At 34.3% G+C, this 17,066-nt stretch overlaps 1 protein-coding gene and 1 pseudogene across 2 annotated transcripts; one reads left to right on the top strand and one right to left on the bottom strand.

The window, feature by feature from the left end:
• Positions 1–4,144: 4,144 nt before the first annotated feature.
• NDUFB5 (NADH:ubiquinone oxidoreductase subunit B5) lies at positions 4,145–16,989 on the bottom strand. 2 transcript variants are annotated; one of them, XM_016128020.2, is made up of 6 exons: positions 16,826–16,981; positions 11,233–11,321; positions 10,127–10,193; positions 9,272–9,333; positions 8,173–8,279; positions 4,145–4,809 (listed from the first exon to the last, which is right to left on the bottom strand). In XM_016128020.2, exons 1-6 carry the CDS (start codon positions 16,947–16,949, stop codon positions 4,689–4,691), a joined length of 570 nt encoding a protein of 189 aa, XP_015983506.2. In that variant the 5' UTR covers positions 16,950–16,981; the 3' UTR covers positions 4,145–4,688. The 2 variants fall into 2 exon arrangements, with proteins under 2 accessions (XP_015983506.2, XP_015983507.1); XM_016128021.2 differs by lacking the exon at positions 8,173–8,279 and having other exon boundaries at positions 16,826–16,989.
• Positions 5,407–5,525, top strand: LOC118602607 (annotated as a pseudogene).
• Positions 16,990–17,066: the final 77 nt, after the last annotated feature.

The following is a 17,066-nucleotide window of genomic DNA, read 5'->3' as shown; positions in this document are numbered from 1 at the left end:
TGATGCATTATTGTAAGAAATAAATAGGATAGAATACACAAAGTACTTAGTCTTTGTTACATATTGGACTCAAAAAATAATAGCTATTTTTATTTAAAAAGCAATCTAAAACTCAATAAAATAACATCACAAGAAGTTGGACATTTGAGAAGGGAAAATAATTCCTCCATCTTAAGCTAACAATTTTACCTTTTTTGTTTCACTTTTAGATTTAGTTCATATTTGCAATTATGGTGTACAAGTACTAATTATATATATGTATATTTTAAATTTGAAAGTAATTCTAAAGTTGCAAAATAAAAGTAGTACAAGGAACTCCACATACTCTTTATCAGATTATCTATACACCGTTAACTTTATGTGCTTGTATTTGCTCTACCTCACTCCAAAGTATACGTGTGTGTGCATGTGTGTATAATTTTGCATATATGCACACACAGATATGTAAATGTGTAGATATATACATACATTTAATAGTCTAGTAGGACTACCATAACAAAGTACATGGACCAGTTGGCTTAAACAACAGAAATTTATTTTCTCACAGTTCTGAAGGCTAGTGATCCAAGATCAAGAAGTCAATAGGGTTGGTTTCTTCTGAGGTGTCTCTCCTCAGCTTGCAGATGGCCATCTTCTCCCTGTGTTTCCACATGGTCTCCCCTCTGTACATATCTGTGTCCTAAACTCTTCTTAAAATACCAGTCATATTGGATTAGGGCCCACCCTAGCCACCTTAATTACTTTAAAGGCTTTATCTCAAAATACAGTCAGTCATATTCTGAGGTACTAGGGGTTAGGACATCAACATGTGAATTTTGAAGTGACACAATTCAGCCCATAACACAAGTATCAACACAGAGATCTCTCTATATATGCATATATGTGTACACATAAATAAACACAAATATATATTAGAGATACACACATATACTCATATATGTATATAAACCCACATGTATATAAACATGGAATTTTTTCTGAACCAATTGTGGGTAAGTCACATGTCATAACACATACATCACCATTACCCCTAAATATGTCTATTTTCTACCCTTAAATATGTCTATTTCCTCTCATTGCTACATAATTATTTTTAAAGGCTGTATCATAGTACATCAAACGTTTAGTGTTAATAATTAACAAACCATTTTCCTATTGTTAAGTACATATTGTTTGTTTTTTCATTATTATTTATGATTAAGAGTTTATTATATACAGCTTTTTTGTTGTTGTTGATTAGTTCTTTAAGATAAATCCCTGGATGTGATTATTTAGGTTAAAAATAGAAAAGGGATCATGTCTCTAGGTAGGTTCTGCTCAAATGTTTTCTAAAAAAAAAAAAACTATGGTATGATTCTGATAAGAAATGCTGAATAACTTATGCTTTTATAACGAACTAAATACCATGCTAAGTGCTATCTTTAGCAATATATAATTTGAAAAACAAATAAAAATGTGAATTATTTAAGGAAATTATAATGGATACTTTAGAGGATAGTTTTTCTCACATTTTCCAATGTCAAAATCTTAATAAAATACATAAATATTTTTCCAAAATGTGGGCATGTACCTGGAGGACATGAGATAATTCATCAGCTCATGACTGAGTTTTGCCTTTTCAATTCTCCATTTGATTACATGCAGAAAAGTCCCCATTCAGTACTAGTATGTTATTAAAACCAGTAATCTTTTAAAATTCTCCCTTTTTAAAGAGAGAGCCAGGCCTTAGGCTCAGAGCATTGGGAAAGCAACAGAATCTGGGCAGAATATAATACATAGTTATATTTGTGCTTATCTTTTATGACAAGGGACTAATTTTCTATTTATAGGGACACATTTCTTTTTAAAAATCTAAGTTTAAAAGTGTAAAAGGTCAATTTAAAGAACATTTTAAGCATTCATTATGTGTGAAGGCAAAAACAGATATAGTTAAAACTGAGATGGACTGAAATTTGAGAAAACAATTGCCATAAGGAGACTGAGTCCAGGGAATTTACAGCTATCTCCTTGTGCTCTCCAGCAGAGCGTTTAGAACAGTATGGTGAGTTTACATTGTAGTACGCTTGACTTTTTCCATGATTTGAAAGTTTTAAAAACCTTGCCCATTGGCTCTAGTCTACATCTAACTCCATTACTCCTTGAAATCAGTAAGCCTGAAGCAGATAGTATGAGATATTTAATTTTCTTGAAAAAAGAGTGGACCATTTCAATCTTTATTTGAAAGAGAGACGTCTTTATCACCTATTATTTACCAGTGTAGTAGGCATTTTATATGTTGTCCCAGTGATCTTCACAATAGTACTGCTAGATAAAGAGCATAATCCCGTTTTAGAGATAGGGCTCAAAGTAGTGAAGGATTTTTCTTAAGAGAGAAGGGAAGATTAAATATAAAGTTCCTAGTGTAGTGTCTGACACATGTAGCAGGTACTAAATAAGATGGTAGCCATTATTATTGTCATATAATTGGCAAATTCAGAATTTAGTCTGAAATCTGCTCAATTCAAGCCTATGTTTTTTTATAGCACCATGCTAGATCCTGTACTGTACAACTGTAGAAAAAGACAAGACAAAGATAACCCAAAACAGTGTTAAATCCATGTATCATTCACTAACAGATCTTTACTAGTGTCTACCATGTTTCAGATGTTATGAAATGAACTTAACAGCCATCGCATGTACCTTGAGGCTGGCTTGGGATCCCACAGGTCGCTACACTGATCTGTTCTTCCGTTTTCACACCCAAGGCATATAGTTTCTGATTTAATGTCTATCATCTATGCTAAAGCATAAACTATAAACTCTCTGGGAGGAAACATGTCTACTGACCGCTTTATCTCCAGTATGTATTTTAGTGATCAATATAATGAGCTTAAATATTTCAACTAGAAAAAAAGCTTGCATAACAATCAGTACAATCTAGTGATAGCCAGAGGGGAGGGGAGTGGAAGAAAGGGGTGAAGGGTTATAGAAATACAAATTAGTATAAACATATGTATTTAAACATTAGCTTTATTAACCTTTCCAAGAAACTTTCAAATTAAAAAAAAAAAACAAACCTCAATTTTATACATTTGATCCCAGCTATGTTAAAAAAAAAAAAAAAAGACTGAAGGAAATTTCTCAAATTTCTTTATGGGTGGTGGGATTATCACTATTTCTTATAATACTTTCATATTTTCTACGGTGTTTTTCTTACACTTATAGTAGTAGAAAGCAGAAAATAAAGTTAAATCTACCAATGCCAAAAAAACCCTATAGTCTAAAAAGAATGAATATAAACATCCAGATGTAGCATCACTTGCAATTACCACTTATAAGACCTATCTGCTTCCACTCTCCTTACCTCTCTAAATGGTTTGTGCAAGCAGGGGCTTAGGGACGGCATGCTCGTCTCTCAAATCCTATGGCAGAATTGAGGTAGTTATTAGATTGCACAAGAAATCTTCAGAACAAAATCTGGAGGTAGCTGGGCGAGGCCGCCCTCTCCTGGGGAAATAGGAAAATGTAACCACCCCAAAGGATCTTGTCTGGATCATAAAGGGCACTCAAAAGATATTCGCTGAAAGTAATAAAAGTTTAAAGCTAAAAGGTCATTTTGGAAGTTGAAGTGTAAATGTTTATTTTTGTAAATCTTGCATATGTGTTTAAAAATCTCTGAGCCTCAATTTCTCATCTGCGAAACACAGAGAGTAATATCTCATAAGGTTATTTTGAAAATAATGTGAAAAAATGTAGTTAGTAGTGTTTAGCAGACAGTATTTAATAAATGACAACCATTATTTTAGCTTTTACTCACATTTCATAATCTTTGCAGTAATTACTTTATCAGTGGGACAACTTCTCCAGTGTGTACAAAAAAAGGACTTTAAAGAATCTTAGAGATTGTAGTGCCATGAGGCTACTAGGCTTATTGAAGGGATCAATTCATGAATTATATGAATGTCTAACCAGTATGCTGTACACCTGAAACTAACATGATAATATGGAATGTCAACTATAATTGAAAAATAAAAAATTTTAATTTAATAAAAAAGTAAAAAAAAATCTTAGAGATTGTAAGAAAAATACGTGAGTGTGTGTGCGTGCGTGTGTGTGTGTGTGTGTGTGTTTAAAGAACAAGAGATGGCTAAAAACCAAACTGAGATTTGTTCACTGAAAAACTGTTTATTAAGGTGTTAATATTTTAAATAATTTGTTCAGTATTTGTATAATTTACAATTCTGGGTTGCCCCTGAATAATCCAGATGTCTACTATACAGACATGTATATAAACTGCTTTATTTCCTGATACTTAACATAGACTCCCCTAACTTCCATTTATCAGACAAATAAAACATTAACCTTTCAAAGGAACTCTTTTGAGTTCACAAATTCGTATTTCTCTGAGTTTTTTTACATTTTAAACCTTCTTAAAAGAGGAAGCTGAAACCCCCAAATCAAAAACCTTAATCTGCCTTTCACAATGTACACATATATCAAATCATCATGATGTACACTTTACATATCTTACAATTTTGTCAATTATACCTCATAAAGCTGAAAAAAATTAAAATCACACACAATAAAAGCCTTAATCTGAACCAACTTTGAGAAACGGAGCAATGGAAGAGGATCTTTTATTATCACACTGAGCAAAAATACAGAATATATTTATTAATTCTACACTTTGTATTTAGAGAAATAAAAGATTAGTTGTCAGGACTTGCTTTTGGAGAATAATCAATAAGTTCTTTATCAATGGTTGGATAGTGATACCAGGGACCATCGCCTCTCATACGCATTAATCTTCGTACTTCCAACTCCTTTAAGCTGTAACAAATGAAATAGCAATATTGTGATTCTAGCATTTCCAATGACAAATTTGATGAATTAGCTCTATAGAGAACCACCACTAAAGGGTCTTTTGCTTTATGTAAAATATAATGTCCCTCCACAGATCCATGTGTACACATGTATCTGATATACACTTATAAGCAAAATTTGGGACTTGTTTTTGACTTTTATTATTGTGCTTAAATCGTTAGCCAAAAATATTGTTTTTAATCACCAAAACATTATCTAAATTGTCCCTGCTCTTTATCTGGACAGATCACCTTCACTCCAATAGTGGTAACTGCCTGTCTTCTTGCCTTTTAGATGTTATCAGTCATTTACAGAATGCCCACTATTATGGCCATATGCTGTGCCAAGTGTTAGGAATTAAAAAATGAACAAGCCTTCTTGGAGGAGCTCACATCCCCTTGTTTATACTGGCTGTCCATCACCATTAGAATAGAAAACCCTTGAGAGTAGGAATGGTATCTTATTCACCAGCCACCAGCATCATACTGAGCCTGGTCAACATCGAACAGGCAACATTTATAAAGAAAAGAAGAAATAAAAATCAGGATTAAGAAAAACAGTCTCATCTATGGCCATGCTACCCTGAACAAGCTGGATCTCGTTTGATCTTGGAAGCTAAGCAGGGTCAGGCCTGGTTAGTACTTGGATGGGAGACCACCTAGGAAGACCAGGTGCTGTCGGCATAAAAAAAAAAATTAAAAAATAAGGGATTGTATGCTGACAAGGTCCTTGCAATCTATGAGGTCGACCAAGGTGTGCCTCGCCTAAAATAAAGAAAAACATTCTTCACAACCTAAATAATCTCTAGTCTATAAAGATACTTTCCTCTTCCATATTCAAGCCTCTGTACAAACTATCACATATTCCTAAAATAGTCCCTCTATATCAAACCTTTAACTTTCCATTTTTACATATCATTTTTTTTTTCATATGACTGGAAATTTATCACAGTTAAAGAATTCACTTTATTAACCTTAACCAGCTTACTAGGTCTATCTAGGAGAGATTATATAACTTTGTGATTATATATCTGAGAGAGCATATTTATCTTTTATTTAGGATTAAATATCATCCTTTTCCTTTTCTCTCTTTAGAATGTAATTATCCTAAAATGCAAGTAATTAAAATATTCATCAAAGGGACTGGTTAAATAAATTATGGTTAACCCACATGATGAAATCCTATGCACCTGTTCAAAAGAATGAGGAAAATCTATAAATAGTAACAAGAGATGATATATACTGTTAAGTTAAAAAAGCAAGGTAAAAAATGTGTAGCATCTTCTCATTTCATTAAAAAACAGTAATCATTTGTGACTATATATATGCACAAGGTATTAAAAATCTGGAAGACCAAAAATAATAGTTATCTCTTGGGAAGTCAATTATGGGGGATAGTTCCTTTCTATTTTATATCTTTATTTTATGCTTGTTTTTCAAATACCTAAACATATCCTTTTTAAAAACTGTAAGTACTCCCAATTCCACACTCACACTGGTATCTTTGGGGATAGAAGCCAGAGTTTTGTTTTTGTTTTGGAACTGTTTAGGATCTCTATATGTCTAAGGAATTCTGGGATCCTGTTTTTTAACTGGAACTCAAAGGTATATGTCTGAAGTTCAAAAAAGTCCAATGTTACTAAGTATGAGTCATATTGTTGTCCCATGCTCTTAAATGCTTAATGACAATTCTATATATGGTAACTATAAATACATATAATTACAATCTAGAAAACAAGCCAATCATATGTTCGTTTAATCATTTAAATATTTTTCGATATCATAGCAATTTGCATAAGCTACAAAGACTAAAACAGAATGAATAAACAGCAGATCAATTGTAGTCTGGGATCATGACTAGGGGATGGGGATTGACTGGAAAGAAAGAGGCTCACTAGGTGACTGAGATGATCGTGGCGGTAACACAGCTATATACTTTTGTCAAAAACCCACTGAACTTAATGGGCAGATTTGATTGTATGTAAACCTCATTCCCAACACCAAAATGAACCTCGGATAGGATCAAATTTAAAAGTAGCAAAAGGAAACATGAATGACCATGTAAAAAAATAATTTGGACTTATATATTTACTTATTTAATTACTATCAGAGATCTATGCATAACACAAAATCCCAGAAGCTAGAGAAAGAGACTGACAAACCTGACAATAATTAAATGAGTAAGTACATATAAAGTTAGTTAGGCACTAGTACACAGTAGTGTTCAAAACACATTAGCTGCTACTACAGTTTTGTTATCTAAAACATAAAAATACTTCTACATTGCAAAACATTCTACACTGTCAAAAACAAGTAAGCCAGGAAAACATTTACAAGAAAAACAAACATTAAGTAAACTAATGTACAGATTAGTAGAAAAATGGGCAATTTACAGAAAAAGAAATATAAACAACCAATAGATATATGAAAACACCTTGACCTTCCAAAAATCACAAGATTAAAATAATGAGATAATATTTTTCAAATATCTTATCAGCAACAATGTGTAGGTTTGATAAATTCCATTAGTGGGAAAGGTATGGAGAAATGAAGATTATTATGTATTAATGATAGAAAAGACAAGTGGTACAATTTTTTGGAAGAGTTTAGCAATACTCATCTAAAATTTAAAAAATAGAACAATTGGCTTATCAATGCCACTGCTAGAAATTTATATTCCAGATACATTTAATAAATATGTAAAAATATACGGACAAGATAGTCACCACAGCACTATGCATAATATCAAAAAACTTTGAAAGAACCTAAGTACTGACAAGAAGATGCTGGTTAAAAAATTCAGGCACATTCATGCAATGAAATATATGATGCAACCTTTAAGAAGAATGGAGTATACGGTATTACAGAAAGATCACCAAGATATATTCAAATGAAATGAAGACGAGGTGCAGAAGCATTTATAAGAGGATTCCATTTGTATTAATATATTTAATGACATATAAAACATTTTTAATACACAAAATTTTTTCTGGAAACATATATAAAAAATTGTTAAATAGTAGTCACCTCTAAGGATGAGACTGGGTGCAGAAGGAAAAGACATTGGGGGAGAGGAGGTAGGAAGAAAGGGCTGCCCTGCTCTTAACAGAGAAGCATATTTTTAAAAAGAATTCCTCCTAATCTAATAGATATTATCTCCTAATAGTTTCCTAGTTTCAGCTCAGTCTCTAGTCAAAACAGGCTAATTTTCACCCCATCTTCATTCTTTTACATAGAGCATCCTATAGTGTTGAAATAGTTTCATTAAATTTTTCTTGTGATTTGCGACCATAGTAAAGGATTTTCTTCCCTGCTTTCCTCCCCTTTTTACCGAAAGTCAGCCTTTTCAGCTTCAATTTGAAGAATAGCCATTGTTCTTTCATAATTCTTTTCAGGACTGTCATAGAAAGTTCGAGCAATCCATCTTGATATAGGATGCTACAGGAGGAAATTTGTTTAAAATTAGTTTCTGATTAGTATTTTGCTTTTCCAGTTAACTATTCTTTAAGATGACTATCGCAGGTAAGCCAATAACATTTACTATGTGCCAACTACTTTATATATATTTTAAATAATTTTAATCCATTAGGTGGATACTATTTTTGTCCCCATTTTATAGATGAGCAAATTACACAGTTATACAGTTACTAAGTGGCAACATCTGGACTCAACCAGGTCTGTGACTCTAAAACCTGTGCTCAGTTTCTAAAGCAGCATTTTAGAACCAAACCCAGGGTATGGTAATCCAAAAATGAAGCTCTTTCTAACAGTTAGAAAAGATAAAGTAACTATATGGATTACCTTAAGATTTAATAATGAAGTACCATTTTCCTAAAATATAATTCATTCAGATAATAAAACATGATAGGATATACTCTAATCAGGGCGACTCTCTATATCACTTTGGTAAAGGGTAACAGAATTAATTTTGGGTTTTAGTAGCAGTGACAGTGTAGTAAAATGACTAATTAACAGTGCAGTCTTTGGAGACAAGACTGCCTGGGTTCAAATACTGACCCTATTTCTTGGATAGGTCACTTAATCTCTGTTAATAGTACCTTTTACATAGAATGAGATATCTGCAAAACACCATTGTGCCTGCTACATAGTTGGTTCTCAATAAATGACAGCTAGCACTAGTATTGGTAACATCTTTCCTACAGCATTGAACTTGGAATAAATTCTGACTGTTAGTCTACTAGGTCAAGAACATACTTCAGTCATCCTTTAAAAAAACCATAAAGCTTAAAACAAGAAAAAAATGTAAAAAATTAACAAAAGAAGCTGCATGTTAAAAGTGAACATAAAATGTATTCATCTACTTGACATCAAAAACTGAATATAAAACTATATCTTAATTGCTGAATTAAGACATCCACTGCATAGACAAGATACCTAACAGAAAGTAACTTTTGGTGACTTATACCAACCTTGTAATATTCCCAGTGTTCTGGGATATAGCCTTCTGGAATTTCTGCTAACTCGGCTTCACCTAGTAAGAGAAAATAGTCATGTTCACTTTAGTATCAGGAGTATATAATATTAAGTCTTCACTATTTAAGTAAGAAACCAACTTCTTGTGGTTTTAAAGAAACCTTTTATTTGTATCAGCAAAGATATTTAATATTTAAATTCATCTCATTCTGGTTGAAAATCCATTCATTAGATATTTTTTAGATATCTTCTATATGTAAGGCATTGTCTATAGGTATTATACAACTTTCCTATTTCATTTTTATATAGTATAACAAGACATTAAAAGACATATTATTCCTTCTAGTTTTCCCTATACCAACAAGACAAAAATATTTAGAATTCAAGATGTCAGAAGTACTTTGAGGAGAATCTCCGATGAAACCTAATGTTTACTGTCTGTCATTCACGATCCCATTCTTTGTTAGAAGATTACAATTTATATGTTCTAGGATGGATTTTTAAAAACCCTGCCATCCCTCAGTCTCTCTTCTACCTCTGTTCCTTTTCTTTTTCTGTTTTCCTTATCCTGCCTTGTCAGAGCTGGTTTTTGGAAATGAAGAGGAGTAAGAAGACAAGGCTTTCTGAAGCCTTTTATGTGGCCTCTACAGAATCAGTGACATAAATGTTTTAGGAGATAAAGATGTTTTAAAAAGTATCATTGTACACTATAACAAATTAAGATTTATTTTAAAATAAATTTCCAGCCTTATATTTATTTTTTAAAGAACTTTTCCTTATCCACAATTTTTGTTTTATTAATGTATATAGGTTTTTAAAATTACCAATTTGGTCAGAAGAGAGGGACTTACCAATGAATACATTCACCAGAGTTATGCCAATTGCTACTGGAACTCCAGTCAAGAAAATGTAGAATTTCTGTTAAAATTTTAAAAAAAGTTTTCAGATAGACATTTTGTAACTTTCTTTCCCCACTCTCAAATTGCCCTTATTGTATGATTTCCCCATATTTCTAGTAAAATAAACTTGCCAAATTGGAGATACAGTATCAAATTATTTATTTCTGTGATTTTGTTTCTCTACCTTTTAGATGCCTATCTTTAGCACCAAAAATGAAAGAAAAAAGGATTAATTGTATAATAAAATACAGCGGGCATTTAAATGATTTTTCACTTTTCAGTTAAAGCAATGTAATAAAAGTTAGAAATTTTTGTATTAAGAAGTGTAAAAACATCAGGGTGATTTCAACCACTGTACAGAGTTGGTCATGACTAGAAAAGTAGGAGCTCTATCAAGGAGATAGAGGTAGGCATTAAGCACAATGACAGAGCAAAATCTAGAGGACAGTCCATGCTCATATGGTAGGTGACAGTGTTAGGAACCACAGGTGAGAGTCTAGACAATCTCCCATCTTCTAAGCCTCTACTTTTCGTTATAGAATTGAGTTAAAAATGTACAGTCAGTAAAGTATCCTGCTTCACTCTCTCAAGTCAATGTTCCTGAATATAGAAATTTCAAAAACTCATATCCCAAAATAATGGAGTTCCTTATTTAAAGAAATACTTCAATGAATTCTTTGATAATTTAAAGAATATTTTAATAATACAAATCATTATCCCCAAATGAATCTGTCCTTAAAGTTTTAGAATTTATAGATTTTTAGGGGAGAGGGGGCAGGCAGGGAACATAAATTATATTTCAAAACACCATAATTTTGAAAAGAAAAAAATAGCTCAATTTTGACCTCCAATGAGTATAAATCCCTTTTATGAAGAAGAAAAAAAAAGGCAACTAATTTAAAAAGAAATTCAGTAACAAATCAGACCTTACTACAAAATCTCAGTATCTTCTGAGAAAACAAATATGAATTTATAAAATAAAATCTTTTATAAAATGAAAGGTGTTTTCTAAATAGGCTGAAAATTTCTTCCTATTTACATGAAAATTTCTAACTCACCAGTAAATTCAAAAAACGTTTGTCATAGAATCCAGAAGGTTTGATGACAAACAGTCTTTTCCCATGATCTCCACTGTGTCGCACAGGAGCTGGAATATTAAATTACTCTGTTTTACACAAGTTTCCGATAGGTATATACTATTATATTCTGAGATAAAGTCAAGATTGTAGGAAAATGCACATGCATAAATGTTTAATACGAATTAAGGTAAAAAAAATGCATGCTTTCTTATTTAAGTACTAAAGGCAAGGCAGAGAGATTATCTTTAATACATTGATGTACTGTTCCAAACTTTAGTTTTCCTCACTTTTAGTCAACGTTAAAGTAATATCCAAATAATCATATGAATTTGTTTCGACAGCAGACAGGAAGGTCAGATATTCTTGGTAGGCTACTTTGTTTTCCACTACAACAAATATTTGCTAACGCTGCAAAAGAAATAAATTTAGATTATGCCATTCCATATGAAGCAAAAAACACTAGAACTTGCTGAAAGTAAAGATATTTCTTCAACATATATCCAGCAGGAATTTGACATTGTTACACAAGTAAACACTCTGCATATCTTGGTAAAACCCTTTTGTGAGCCATTTCTGATTACCAATGTTCTCTTTAAATCCTCCCCCAGATGATATTTAATTTAAATGTACTTGAAATAAAGTGAGGCAAAGTTTCCTTTCTGAATCTTATTTCTTACCCTATTTCCCTTCCTTGGAAGTCTGGAAGGATCACACAGGCATTCTGCTACAGGAAAGGCTCTGACTGATACTGAGAAACAGGTTTACTATGTTTCGGCTGTGTTACTACACTCTATCCTTTGTTCACACTTAAGTGACTAGGATGCCTTCTCCGCTCCTGAAATCTGTTCTTTAGGACCAGATGACATCTTATCCTCCAGGAAACCAACATTCTTCCTGACCAGATGAGATCTCTCCTACCTATAAATTGCTGAATATTCTACAAAGGTACACAATTGCTTTCACTCTCTCCAGTGAAATAAAAATGTCTTAAAAGCAGGATCCGTCTTCTTAATTTTGGTATCACCTACAGCAGTTTGTAATGAATTCAGGTGGTTATTCACAAAAGATTTAGAAGCTAGCATGACGTTACTACGTACGACGCATACTACTAAGGCTTTTAAAATAACAAGATAAGAGAATTCAACAAAGTAAATAGGTATTTCAGCAAATCATTTGAAAGACAGGAAATATTTTATAGACTACATGAAAAACTGGGCTGGATAATAGTATAATCCACTCATTAATTCAGTAATATTTAAGTACCTACTATTTGAAGGTCCTATGCTAGGCCTACAGTCTAAGAGGGATATAGATCCTGCTGGAAGGAAGAGAAACTAAACAAATAGATAAACATAATTATAAATCTATAAGAACAATGGAAAGAAACAGGATGCAGTGTCAGAAAAGAATAAGCCCAGAAATAAAGTTCCTATTTAGACAGGATGGTGGGGGTGGAAGCTGAGAGGAAAGGCACATTATAAGCTCAGAGAAATAGTAAGTTAAATTAATTTGAAATGGGTAATTGATTGACTGATTACACCCAAAAGGGGACCATTACTTAATGCAGTAACCTGCCAAAGAGTTTTCTCCATAGCACTGAACCTCTCCATAGGGTCAAGAGTTCTATAAATAGCCTGGATGGTGGCATCCCTGACAAAGACACAGAGCTACTGCTTTAAAAGTGGCTACTACACTGATGATGAAACGGGATACCCCCAAAATTTTCATACACATTTACAAAAGGCTGAATCTAAAAGGATTAAATATAAGTGGAAAGTCCTGCCTGGATCCCCCAACATGGTTACCAAAAAAGGCAAAGGTAATCTGGTCTTAATCTGATGTACTAGAAGTACAGGGTCAAAACTGGAGGAGCCTCTCACCCCTATCTCCAAACTACACCTCCAGAAGTGTGTTTGTCCCACGTACACTGTTAGACAATCTCCAACTTAAGCAACCAGGATGAAAAACAACTTGGAAACTGACATGTTAAAACTGAAAGAATTGAAGCTGATTGGCCCACAAAAAAGACGTCTGGGTAGAGACCAGATGAGAGTCTTTAAATAGCTGGAGGGCTGTCCCATGACAAAGGGTTTACACCGTCCTGTGTTAACCTGAAGGGAAGAACTAGGATTAATAGGTGAAAGTAATTTCAGGCTTAATACAAGGAAGATGTTTTCAACAATTTAATCTTTGAAAATAAAACTGGGCCAACTCCCCAATTCCTCATTACGATGTTATTCAGGTATCCATCTTGGGATATAACAAGGACTAGCATACTATAGGGGTTTGGCCTATAGGATTTCTAAGGTCCTTTACCTCGAAGAATCTGAATATCTGGCCTCTCTTAGAAGAAGGCTACCTTACCACCTCATCAATCTCAATGGTTTCCTCCCAATCTTGCCTTCAGGTTTTTGCATTTACTTTCCCCTTTGCCTGGAAGCTTTTCCCCAGGATCTCTGAATGGCTGCCTCCACACGTGTTCTTCAGGGCTAAGATCAAATGTCACCTATTCAAAGGTGTCTTCTCTGACTATCCTACCTAAACTGACCTCCCACTAACTTACTTTAATACCGTCTTGTTACAGGAACCTTTTCTTGTGCTTCGCTTTCTTGCACTACACAGACATTGCATTGTTTTTACAAATTGAAGGCAAGAGCTTTCATCAGCAGATTGTGACTTGCTTTATTGAGATACTTGCTTTAGTGCGGTAGTCTGAACTGAACCTGCAATCTCTGCAGTACGCCTCTATTTCTTTTAGAACAATGAGCACTAAGCCTAATTATTTTGTTAAAGTCCATCAGGTCAAGGATTGTCTCATTCAGTGCTGTATCTCCACAATCCTTTAGTGTCTGCCACATGGTAGGCGCTCTATAAATATTGTTGAGTTTTCATTTCTCAAGTTAAATTAAATGTTGGTAGATCTTTCCTTAGTCCCCAAAAATAAATCTGAGAAGAGATGGTAAACTTCCAACTTTCCCTTTCAAAAATATAGATGCATGCACAAACACTCATACTGCACACATGCCACATGGAGAGAAAGATATAAAGACTAAACTTGATGTGGTTAGAAACAACTGATTATGAATGGCACTATAAATATGGAAAATGCAACAAACCAAAAAATTATAGAAGACTGATCTAGATGCATTCTAGCAATATTAATGCATTTTGTAATGAGAACTGCTTGTTTTCTTTACATATAATTTCCCTATTGTTAAACAACAATTATTCATGACATTTAATGTGGTAGAAAACTTTTATTACCGCTGTTCTAAAGTACATTTCATACCACTAATGTCTTTTCAAATATGAACGCTCATGACTTGTTGATATAGCAGGGCCACATTGCTTACCAATAGGGGTGACTGTCAGAATTTCTGCAACTCAGACCCTTCTGCCATGAAAATAGGCATCTTCCACCACTCTGTAAAGCCTGGAATTTCTAAGTTTAGTATTCATTAATTACATGGAACGAAGGTTTCAGTAACAATTTTTTAAATGCAAATAATCTCGGGAAAGTTATGTTTTTGGCAATTGTGATCGTTGTGAGGATCAAATCACGTACTGTAGGATTTTTTGTGTCTCCAAGACAACAATCATTTTATTTCACTCATTCTCAGACTATTCCCAATTAAGGGTACCACCAACTAAATTAGCCAGTCTAACAGTCTCAGTCATCTTCTTCGCATCTACCACTCAATCATCACTTGTCAAGGCCTCTTGATTCTAAGTCTCAAACTTTCCACGCCCTCTTTACCTCACTGGTTGAAGTAATCAACATCCCCTATAAACCATGCAAAATTCAGAAGCATCTTCCTAAAACATACTACTGATGTAGCTCTTTTGCTAAAACACTCTGCTGCCTATCCCAAGAGGTCCATATTCAGATATATCAGAAAACACATCTTTTACTTTTCTGTTAATTATACCTGTTAAAACTAGAATCCAGTTAAAATGCCCCATCTTCCATGTCTGAATTAATTCCACACTACTTGTTTATATAATTTTGATATCATTGTTTTTTAAAACGAAAATATCATGCATCAGCCTTGAACAATAAAGTTCCCTGCAGGTGAGAGAAGAACTTAAGCTCATGTCCGGAATCCCTTGATATGAGACATTTAATTAAAAAAATTTAATTAAATAAATACTTTTATCTGCTTGTATTCTGAGAAAGGTTTACACTGAAGTGGATGAAGATAACATGACAGTACTAGACATTTAAGAAAAATGTGGCCACAGGGTTCTGTAAAAGGCCAATGCTAGGTGCTCTAGTTTTTTCCCACTCACTCTTCACAACTATCTTATAAAGTAGGTTAAAATTATTCATTCTTATTCTGTGTGTATGTGTGTGTGCGTGTGTTTATGTTCTTATAGAGATAAGTTCATTTTATTTCAATATGACATTTCTAGAAAGATGCAAAATTGGGTAGAACCCCTAATCCAAGGGTTCTAAATACTCTTCAGTAAGAAAGAGATTATTTTTATTTCCTGGTCAATAGGATATAAGCCCATTTACAATAAACATCCCCTTTTTTACAGATGAAGAAATACAGGTTCCAAGCAATTAAGTGTCACCACTTAGCTTCCAAAATGTGATGAGCCAAGGTCAGGCAGCTACTGAACTCTGAAGCCAGGTTTTGAACCTAGTCGCCTAACTCCAGAGGAAACAAAACAAGTTACTCTGCTGGAGCTCACACTCTGAGGAATAGACAGAAACAATTACAGATTAAAAACTTTCACTGCACAGCGACAGATAGAGCTTCACCTGCAAAACCTCTTTGAAAACAGGTACATAGCTGAAACATAGTAACCCTCAGTACAGCTATTAGATCATTTACTGCTTAGAGGAAACGGCTCAGATTATCTGCAATGATCCTTTAGAAACTCCAAGAATGGAGAACGGTGTATAAAAGGGATCCGGGGGTGAATTTTTACTTCAGTTACTCTCCAGCCATGCATGTTAAATACTATCCCAGGGAGTATTTGAAGAGGATACCTGTAACCAGAAATGGCTTACAAAGGGATTTTATCAAGGAATGTCGGCAAAGCAGTGTTGTAACAGGTTGAAATTCCTGCTGGAAATTTGGTGAATAACACTGATCCTTTCTATCATATTCTCAGCAAGTCCTGATGCATAATGCCTCATCGTGAGCCTTTTCACCTATCTATGCGTTACTGAGCATCACTCGGCTCCTCAGCAACATGACTTCATATTTTGTGGGACTAGAGCCTAGTGCATGTGGGAAGTACAAACTCCGGTACCCAAGAGTAATGGGTCTCAGCTCTTTCCCTTTCCAACCTCAGCTTCATTCTCAAATTAGCACCAGTTGGGTTGGCTGAATTGGTAGTGTTTCACGAATGCTAATTAATAATTTAAACTCGATCGATACGATTACTTCGGGAGAACCCTTAATCCCCTCACACAGCCCATGCTCCAGCTCTCTTCTCAAGCCCCAAGCCCGCAATTTCTCTTGGCTCCCTCCGGGTCCCACCAAGGTCACCGGGGAAGAGTCCTCTATCTCTCACCCCGCTTCCCCTGAGAGCGCTTTCTCCCAAAGCCAGCACCCACCGACAGTCTTCGGAAAGCCTCGCGTGAGGAAGCCCCCTAATCCAAGGCGAGTGCCAAGGCGGCGGCCAGTCAGAGCGGCCACCGCAGTGACCGAAGCCCGCTGCAATAAACTCATGGCCGCCATGGCTACGACGGCAATAGGAAAACCCAGGGCAAGTAACGGGAGCCGAGAGAGCCAATCTACCAATGAAAGCGAAGGCGGAAGCGAGCCATGTTAAGTGAGGGCAGAGGCTGTTCCTGT

Source organism: Rousettus aegyptiacus, unplaced genomic scaffold (genome assembly GCF_014176215.1).
Source record: "Rousettus aegyptiacus isolate mRouAeg1 unplaced genomic scaffold, mRouAeg1.p scaffold_m13_p_4, whole genome shotgun sequence".
NCBI classification, from domain to species: Eukaryota; Metazoa; Chordata; class Mammalia; order Chiroptera; family Pteropodidae; genus Rousettus; species Rousettus aegyptiacus.
The sequence above is the reverse complement of the archived record's forward strand: the minus strand, read 5'-3'. Positions and strand labels throughout refer to the sequence as shown.